This window comes from Mustela putorius, unplaced genomic scaffold, assembly GCF_011764305.1.
Source record: "Mustela putorius furo isolate JIRA1106 unplaced genomic scaffold, ASM1176430v1.1 tig00000127_pilon_pilon_pilon, whole genome shotgun sequence".
Classification (NCBI taxonomy): Eukaryota; Metazoa; Chordata; class Mammalia; order Carnivora; family Mustelidae; genus Mustela; species Mustela putorius.
Window position 1 is genome coordinate 12,155,265 of NW_025421288.1, and position 9,880 is coordinate 12,165,144.

Genomic DNA, 9,880 nt, shown 5'->3' on the forward strand with positions numbered 1-9,880 from the left:
ACTCGAGCCTCCTCATTGGCCAAGACGGACCCCAACAGGCCGCAACCGCTGCTGATTGGTCTTCGCCTTTCGGACCTCGCACCTGTCTGCTCCGGATTGGGCGGTAGGTGACGCCCTACGCAATTGGCGAGTTCGCGGTCCGGGCCGGCGCGCTCTCAATCCGATTAGTCCCAAGGCCCGAGAGGCGGGGCCTCGGAAGCCGGGACCCGGGTCTGGACCGCCGCGGTACGCGCGGAGGGCTCTTCCCGGCGCAGGCGCCGCCCTCACGTTTCGCTCGCGCTGCTTTGCGCGTCAGCTTCGCATCTCCTGGTGTCGGTCCAGCTGGGCCTGCTATCGCCGCCGCCGCCGAGCGCGCCTTTCCACAGCTCTGAGTGCCGGAGGACGCGAGGCTTTGACGTTCGGAGCCCTGCGTCTCACCCCGTGCGCTTTTACGTCACCTTTCACCGGTTCAGCACCCCTATCTCCGGTCTGCGCATGCGCCCTCCTGAAGCCTCCGTTTGTTCCTATGGCAACGGGTCGGTCGCCGACGCTACCGCCGCGCCTCTTCGCATTTGCCTCGTCCCTCGGTCCAGGCTGGGGTTGGGTCCGAGGGCGACCTCAGAGACCCCTCAAGCTGTCCCGCGAGACGCCGAGCCCGCGCCTCCTACGACAGCAGGAGCAGCTCACCTTCGCTGAATACTCGCCGCGCGCCGGGCCTGCACCGGGCGGTCCTGGGGGAGAGCGCCGGGTGATGGCTGGCGTCTCACAGCACCCCGCCCGCGGTTCCCCCTGGGGCACGTTACCCACCTCAGTACGCTTGCGTTTCCCCGTCTTCGAGATGCGGACGTTAATAATAACTATCTCGCAGGGTTGTTGTGTGGATAAACGAGTTCCTAAGAAGCTGTTTTCATTGTGCTCCTTTCTGGCCATTTCTCCATCCAGGCCCCTCCCCTCAAATTTCATTCCTCACGACCCCAGACCTTAGACTCTCTTCCAAACACTAACCCTTTCTCCCAGGCGACTTCTCGAAACTTCTCCGGCCTCGTGTGCCCTTCATGCCCCAGGTCTGTGCATTTCCCTCATCCCCAGGACGTACATTCATTCCTTCATTCATTCATCCAACGGGCATTGTCTTTCTTTCTTTTTTTCAAGATTTTATTTGAGAGCGAGCGAGAGCACGGGCAGGAGGGAGGAGCAGAGGGAGAGGGAGAAGCAGACTCCCCGCCGAGCAGAGAGCCTGATTCGGGGCTCGATCCCAGGACCCTGAGATCATGACCTGAGCTGAAGGCAGACAAGCTTCACTGACTGAGCCACCTGGGCGCCCCGGCAGATATTTTCTGACTCCATCCTCCATCCCACGCCTTGTGCCGAGCACTGATGATATGGAAATAACCTGGCCACGGATTCTGTCCTCAAGGAGCTCCTAGTCTCAAGGAAGACTTTCGGGAAAGCAAAGACACACTGTCTTACTGGTAAGACTGAGACTGGTACAGGATGCATTGGAACCTAGAGGAAGGAGCCCACTTGGTGACATCACAGGAGTCTTCCCAGGGGAGGTGGCATTCAGCTGGTGAAGGAACAAATAAACTGTGATATATCCACAAAATGGACCATTTATTCAGCAGGGGAAGGAAATCATCTGTCTAGCCATGAAAAGACACAGGTAGGCATTTTGCTGAGTGAAAGGAGCCAGTCTGAGAAAGCCACACGTTGTATGATTCCAACCGTAGGACATTCCAGAAAAGACAGACGTATACATAAGGTGAACAAATTACTGGTTGCCAGGGGTGGTGAGCGATAGACTTAAATGGGCGACACAGGATGTTTTTTCTTTTAAGGCAGTGGAACTATTTTGTATGAATCTGTAATGGCGAATACACGATATTAAGCATTAGGCATAAAGGGTAAACTCTAATGTAGGCAAAATTAAAGAAATGATGGAGGAGGTCAGGGAATCCCAGGATGGAACAGAATGTGACCAAAGGACCAGCAGTATCATGAATGAGACGACGGGGTGGGGGAAAGGGTGGATGACTAGAGAGTGAATGCAGAGGAACTGCAAGGAAGCACGTACACGTCGGTGAAGGGGTTTCCTGTGGCGTGTGCATTAGCAGCTCTGAAACCACAGCACACGTCCACCAGAATCGAAAATTAAGTCAGTTAGGAGGGAGGAGTTCTCATCACCGGAATGAGAAGTGACAGGTAAGCAAGGGGAGGAGGCTAGTACGATCCGCATGATAAGGGGTTGGAACTGGAGACATCAGTAGGAACCCTATTCGACACAGATACAGTCAGTTGCATAGAGAAATATTTTAAAAAATAGTATATACACAGATGAGTGTACATACATCTCTCCTCTGTGCTGAGAGGGCCTAGAAGCAACCTAGCACCCAGATCTTGGTTTCTAATGGCATTCTCCAATAAAATGAACCAGAGCTCCTTGGAGAAATGGCTAATTCTAAGACTGGGGCAGGAAATACACAAGATAATCCTGAAGCATCTTATAGTGCCACAATGTAGGAAAATGCTAAAAAACAAACAAACAAAAAAGCAAAACCCCGAACCCACCATACTCCAAAACCCCAAATGCCACCACAATGGGTATATGCCAAAGGGACACAGGAGTCAGCTGAAAGGGGTCCCAGTGGCCACAGCTGGAGTGATTTGGAAATTTAAAGATACGTGTTGGATTATAACTTGTGCAAAATAAATATCTATGAGACCATACTGATATGTGTGTGTGTGTGTGTGTGTGTGTGTGTGTGTGTGTGTGTAAATAAATGAAGGGGGAGAAGAGACAAATCTGTATAGAATTCCAAGTAGTTTATGTTCATACTCAGCCCTTGATAAAGTGGATTATAACCCCTCACCCCTTCAGTGTGGGCTGTACATAGTGACTTTCTTCCAGAGAATGTAGTACACAATGGGAGAAAGAAAAAGAGGAATTTTATAGTGTAGAAACGTGACAAACCCTACCTCAAGCCAGATGATCAAAGCCAACATCAATAGTGATGTCATGTTGACAGTAGGTACCCTTGATCTGACGGGATGAGAAGGGCACTCGCCTCTGTGGTCCTCCTCCTGCTGGCCCATAACCTAGACTAATCGTGAGAGAAACATCAGACAAATTCCAATTTAGGGATGTTCTATAAAATACCTGAGCAGTTGTTCTTGAAACTGCCAAGATCGTAAGAAAACAAGGGAAGTTTAAGAAACTATCACAGCCAAGAGGAGTCTGAGGAGACACGATGCCTCATGCAATGTGGTGTCCTGGAGGGTATTCTGGAACAGCAAAAGGATAATCAGGGGAAAAATGATGATATCTGCATGAAATACAGACTTTAGTTAATAACAGAGTGTCAGTGTTAGCTCATAAACTGACAAATGTACCATTCTAAAATGAGAGATTAATAGTGTGTGATGCTTAATTTTAAGTGTCAGCTTGTCTCGGTCACGAGTGCCCAGATACTTAGTCAAACACAATTTTGGGTGTGTCAGTGAGGGTGTCTCCAGGTGCGATTCTCATCCGTTGAATTGGCAGACAGAGTAAAGATGACCCTTCCCATGGTGGGTGGGCCTTGTCCAATCAGTTGAAGACCCGAAGGGAACAAAAAGGCTGAGTAAGCAGGAACTTCTCCTGCCCAACTGTTGAGCTAGGACATCAATCCTCTGCCCTCAGACTAGAACCTACACCATCCACCCTCCTGGTTCTCAGGCTGTCGGGCTCAGCCCGGAACCGAACCCCCAAGTTCTCCTGGGTCTCCAGCTTGCCGATTGCAAATCTTGGGACAGCTCAGCACCCATCGTCACCTGAACCAATGCCTTGCTATAAATATATTTATACCCAGTACACACCACACACTTTTACACACACACACACACACACACACAGAGGTATCTCCTATTGGTTCCGTTTCTCTGGGGAATCTTTGACTAACACAGGAGAAGCTGGCCGAGGTGGAGGGTGAACAGGACCTCTCTGTGCTATCTTCAAGATAATTCTGTAAGCCTACAACTGTTCTAATAAAATAAGTGGATGGCGTATCATGATGTGGGTGGTGGCTATGTGGGCGCATACATGTGTGAAACTCATGTGCACTTAGGGTTTATACACCTCATTAAATGCTGTCGGCAGTTGTCAAACTATTTGAAGGGGACTTAGCATATATCTGACTTTCTAGCTTCTCTGGGAAAATCCGAGGGTCTCCGAGTTCCAGCGTGCTCCACCTGGCAAGGGTTGCTGGCGTTGGGCGACAGGTGCCCCCCTGAAGTGGACAAGGGGCTCTTAACTCAGCACAGTCTCTGCCTCCTCACTCTTCCCTCCCGGCCCTGGTCCCGGCTCCAGCAGTTACCTCGTTGGGATCTTCTGGGCCATTCTGGGGTAGGAGGATGCTTTTGGTGCTGACAGATAATGCGGCAGCCAAGGAGGACCATCCCACCGTCCCCTCCCGCCCCGCCACTCCCAACCATAGAGCCTGCCAGCCTAGGAGCCGGGGGGCGGTGGGAGGCTGACCCTGAGAAGGATTCTGGGTTTCCTCCGACGCACGTCCAGTCACTACCCCCATGCCCTGCAGAGGGGACAGACAGCTGCTCAGGCAGCAACGCTGTCTGTGCGGGCCCACGAAGGGGGGTGGGAGGCAGGGGGGGAAGACCACAGCTCCCAGAGATGCCGTGGGGCCCGCGCATGCCCTCCTCATCCTGGGGCCTGCCGGGCCGGCAGCAGAGATCCCATAATTAAGTATTAGGATTAATTGGGATCTGCCGGGTGAGGGAGTGGTGCCGAGGCTGCTGGAGCCAACCCTCACACTTCGGGGCTGGGCTCCAGGCTGGGTGGGACCCCGGCATGCGCCTGCCTCCTCAGTCCCCAGGCTACCTTGCTGGCAGCGGTGGCGATGGTGAAGGCTGGGCAGGGGGGCTGAAAGCTCCCACCCCTTCTCGACCAGGTCAGGCATCAGAGGGTGGGCACAGCCCTAGGTCAGGCCGCGCTCTGCCAAGCAGGTGTTTGCTGCAGCTAGGAGAGCCTGAGGTCTGGGGCCTCCCTGACCCGGAGCCACCCTGTCCTGCCGGCCCTGGAGCCAGGATTTAAGTCCCACCTCTGTATCGTCCTAATCCGTGTGACTCCATGTGAGCCCTCGTCCTCCCAGAGCCTTCTGGTGCCGGGAGCAGGAGCTGGATTAACCTGGGGACCATGGGCGTGGTGGGTTGTGGCCAGTTCCAGAGCAGAAGTGTGACACAACGCAAGTCACATTTGGGGAAGAAAAATCTGGCCGCACGCGCTAGGACATGTGTAACCCTGGGCCTTTTTACAGGAGGAGGGGCCCAATGCACCCCAGTCGGGGAGAAGCAGGGGGCGCTTCCTCCTCTAGGGACTTCTCCTGACACTTGCTCTCTGATGGGCCTAGGATCCAGAAGGGGCCCCCGCCCACGGCGGAGTTCATAGTCGAGGGGCCTCCCAGCCCAGGACTTAACTTCTGGGGACCAAAGACCAGGTCCTGCAGGATATACCAGTGAGAGGTAAAAGCCATCTCCCCAGGCCCCAAAATACTTTATTGTTAGACAGGGACGGGCATGGGGTCTTGATGGATGAGGACACACAGGCAGGAGGAAGAAGGAGCGGAGGAGGGCCATTTGGAGGCGGTGGGCTTCCCGGCTGTGGTCCCAAGTTCCTGTCTGCTGCCTCCAGCTTCTCTGCCCAGATGGCTCAGCGAGACATCATTCGCACAAACTCTGCCGGGACAAAGCCAAGGTTGCAGGTCTGTTCTTGGGAGCCCAATAGCTGTGAGAATATACTGGCTTTGAAGTGGGAGGGAGTGCGGTCCAGGGCAGGGTCTGCAAGGGAGTCTTCTGGATCTGGTAGGGAGTAGGCCTTTGGGCTAAGAAGAGGGGCTTTGTTTTATGGGGAAAACAAAAAACAGAAAAGACAAAACCCTTGAAACTAAACCCATTTTCCTCTTTGCTTTGGCTGCTAGGAAGCTCAGGAACAACTTTGGGGCCTACTATGGAGAATTTCTACATGCTAATTTTCCTTGGCTTCCTGTTAGTGTCTAACCCTTGTTTTTGCCCTGTGGGAATCCAGCATAGAGGGAGAACTGGGTTCTGGTCAGCCTGCCTGGCTCCACATCTTGGTTCCATCCACAACTTTCGCTAAGCACTCACACTTTCCTAAGAATTGACTTTGTTGTCCTGCTCATGGGGAGAGGACATAGGGTGCTCAGCCCAGGGTCTGGCACGCAGTGACAATGTTCTTTTTATCCTTTCCTTGTCTGTTAGAAACCTCCCAGAGCGCGTGGCACTAAGCGCGGGGGGCGGTGGGTGGTACCTTCGAAGTCCACCAGGCCGTCCCCATTGAGGTCAATGTCGTGGAGGATCTCGTCCACCTCCCGCTGGCTGAGGCGTTCCCCCAGCAGGGCCTTGAGGGCTGCCCGCAGCTCAGCCAAGCTGATGCAGCCGTCCCCGTTGGTGTCAAACTGTGATGGCATTGGTTGTGGTGTTGAGTCCCCGACCGAATCATTCATTCACTTGGCCTTCACTCGCAGCAGACCCACAGCCCCCCAACCCCACCACTGCCCTTCAGCCTCAGTGGTCGCACCTCCCGAAAAGCGTCCCGTAGCTCCCTGACCCCGATCATGTCGGCTGTCTCTGCCAGCAGCTTGGGGCCCATCAGCTCCACAAAGTCTTCAAAGTCCACCTTTCCGCCACCTGGGGGCCATGCCCATCGGAGACCCCAGCCATCAGGGACCCCTGCCCAGCCCCTCCCCTGCTCGCCTCCCTAGCCTCTGTCCCTGTCCACTGCCCCAGGAAGTGGGCCCTTCCCTCTCGTGGTGATGGGGGGGAGGGCAGGCTGGGTCATCTGTGTTTTCTGGTGGCTTTTCCTACTTTTTCCTACTTTTGACTGGGTTTAAGTCCTCACTCCAATGACCTGGCTCTGGGACCTTAGCTAAGTCACTTAAGCTTCCAAAGCCTCAGTTTCCTCATCTCAAAAATGGGAATAATCGTCCTTGCCCTGCTCATCTTGCCGGGAGTGGGGAGATTCTTCAGAGGCAGAGAGAGTGCCTTGGGAAGGAGCAGGCACGACCTGGGGGCGACCTGTGTGGGCACGTTCCCCGGGCTGCTCAGCCGCTCAAGCCATGGCCATGGCCATAGCCTCTGGAGAACTGGGGGTGGGTGGGGCGCGTCTGCGGCACATACTGATTTGCTGTGAAATCTCGATGAGCTCCATCTCGGTGGGCATGTAGCCCAGCGTCCTCATGCAGGCGCCCAGCTCCCGGTAGCCGATGTAGCCGTCCCGGTCTCGGTCAAACTCCTGGAAGGCCACTTGCAGCTCTGCCGGGCAGGGCGGGGTCAGCACCCCCCACACGTCCCCCGGAACCCCATCCTGGACCAGCACACCCTTCTTCCTTTGGTCTAATCACTTCCTCCTTGTAAACGTCAGTTCCTCTGCCATTGCAGTGTCTTGGCTCATGTTATGTTATTTAAGTCAAATATTTAAGGAGCATCTACTATGGGCCAAGCTCTGCTCTAGGTGCTGGGATATGGCAGGAAGGAAGGCAGGGAGGGAAGGAGAGAGAGGGGAGGGAAAGAAAAGGAAACAATCCTTGACCTCACGGAGTTCACGTTCTGGAACCTTCTACCCTCTTCTGGTCCTTACGTCATCTACTCAAGGAAGTCTTCCCTCTACATTGAGTCCCCTCCAGCCCATTTGTTCATTTTCTTGAGATCACTTAGCACCATTTGTACTCATAGTTGACTTATCGACATCTGTCCCCGGAGGACATGGGCTGCCTCTGTCCAGTTTGCCCCTTCCCCAGTGCTCCCCACTCAGGGCTGAGCACATGGTGGGCGCCCAGGAGGTATTTGCTGAACGAACAAATATAAAAAGGGCCCTTGACCCGCCTGGCAGCTGAGATCCGGGAACGGGCAGCTTTGGGCTCTGTCAGCCCCTCTCCGTTCAGTCTGGTCCCCATCTCTTCGATCTCCCGCAGCCGCCTCCTCGCCCCTAGTTCCTCCTAGAGACCAGCTGAGACCCGCCTATGCCCACCCTTCTGGACACTCCAGTCTTTTCCAGAACCCTTTACCTTCAATCTCCTCTGGCCGCAGCTCCCGGTCCTGGGGCAGGGCGGGGGGGGGGGGGGAAGGCGGTTTGCACAGAGAGGTTAAGAATTCCCTTGACCACTCAGGCACCCGCACCCCTTCCTCTTGTTCTTTGGGGACCCCCACTCGGCACCCTCAACGGGACGGGCAGGGCCTGTGTCTGTCTGACACTGCTCAGAACTGCTCCTACCCATTTCTGCTGACTGACCTGGATGTCTTGGGCCACCCCCTTCCCTGCCCCCTGCCCAGATCTTTCCTGGGGACCACCTCCTGCCCCCACCATCTTGTAGGGTGCGCCATGTGCCGGAAGTGGATCTGGAGTCGGGCAGAACCTCTGACTTGGCCTCGGGGACCTCAGTGTCACTGTATGTCTCTTGTTCTCTCTCGGTTCCTCTCCTGAATGCCCAGCTGCCTCCCTGCCCACCCCCTTGGTGGCTGTCTCTGGGGCTCTCTGGGTCTCTCTCTGTCCTCCCGTCTCTCTTTCCTGGCATGTTTCCCTGGGTCTTCCCCCCTGTTTGATCTTGTTTCTGTGTCTCCACTTTTCCTTGCCCCACCCCCTGGATCTGGGTGCCTTTGCTCCAAAGACCCCACTCCATCCTCTTCCCGTTATTCAAGGAGAGGCAGAGAGGAGGCATAGACAGGGGCGGCCGTACATACGAGCTGGGTGGCGGCGATGCTGGGCCGCAGGAAGACGCAGGCGGGCCCCACCAGGCTGTTGAGAACCGAGTAGCCCTGGATACCCGGCCCTGGGCCCCCCTGCTCCTCAGGGTTGGGGCTGGGGCCGCAGCGGGAGCCCCCTGGGGGGGAGCTGGGCCGCTGCCAGTGGTCCTGCAGCAAAGCCAGCTGTGAGCTGGGGGAGCGGCCCCTCCGCTCTCATGGACCAGCCTCTCCCATCTCCGGAGCCCAGTACAGGACAGTGAGGGCTCTCACCCATCAACGCTCTAGGCTGGAAGGGTCCGTGCCCTTACTGTTCAGTTGGGCTACCCGAGGTCCCCCCGAAAAGGAAGGGACCGGGCTAAGGTCACTTAGAAAGCCAGTGGCAGAATGGGACCTTGAGCTCAAAGGCTGCGTCTCCCATCTCTGACCAGCGGAGAGCAGGGACAGCAGCAGGCACAGGCGGCTGGGTGGGCGGCGGGGGGGCCCGCATGAGGTTGGTGGGGAAGGCCCACTGGTCCATGGGAGGGGCTAGAGTCTGGGGCCTTCCCAGGGAAAATCTTGATTGGCCCAGGGCCATGGGAACCAACCCCTCCATCCCCCTGCCATGGTCTCTCTCTAACCCCAGCCCGGCCCTCACTCCGTGCTCTGCCCACCCCACCTGACCTTCCCAGGCTACAGCCCAGGCTCCTGGCCTTGGCTTTTCCCCCTTAGCCGTCCTACCTTAGGCCCCCGGTGTCGAGGCCGCTTGGCACAGTTTCCCATGGCCTCCTGAACCATGCCAGGCCTGGAGTCCTGGGAGCAGCCCAGGCCCGGGCCTCAGCGGGTGCTGTGGGCTCCTGCCAGCCCCCAGCTGCTCCCAGTGAGAGTCTGGGAACACTGCAGGGGATTTTCCTAGGGTTTTGTGGGGAAGATTGGGAGCGGGTGGGCAGGCGGGGAGCCCTGGGCACGGGGGCTTGGGTCCTAATCCAGGATTATCTCTGAGCATCTCTGCTGGTGAGGGGGGCCACTCAGGACCCAAGGCCCCCTGGAAGGCACAGCTTCCCTGTGCTCACTCCGGAGGGTCTTCCAGAAACCCCCTCTAGCGCTTTCGCCTCCAGACCCTACCCCTGAGCTCCCCCAGTCGGGAGAGATTTAATGCCTTCAGAAGCAGCTC

The 9,880-nt window shown here is 56.1% G+C and overlaps 1 protein-coding gene across 1 annotated transcript; it reads right to left on the reverse strand.

The window, feature by feature from the left end:
- Positions 1–5,513: 5,513 nt before the first annotated feature.
- CABP2 (calcium binding protein 2) lies at positions 5,514–9,504 on the reverse strand. The gene is made up of 7 exons (XM_004759536.3): positions 9,448–9,504; positions 8,728–8,898; positions 8,055–8,085; positions 7,168–7,302; positions 6,569–6,678; positions 6,299–6,446; positions 5,514–5,706 (listed from the first exon to the last, which is right to left on the reverse strand). Exons 1-7 carry the CDS (start codon positions 9,502–9,504, stop codon positions 5,681–5,683), a joined length of 678 nt encoding a protein of 225 aa, XP_004759593.1. The 3' UTR covers positions 5,514–5,680.
- Between the last annotated feature and the right edge of the window lie 376 nt (positions 9,505–9,880).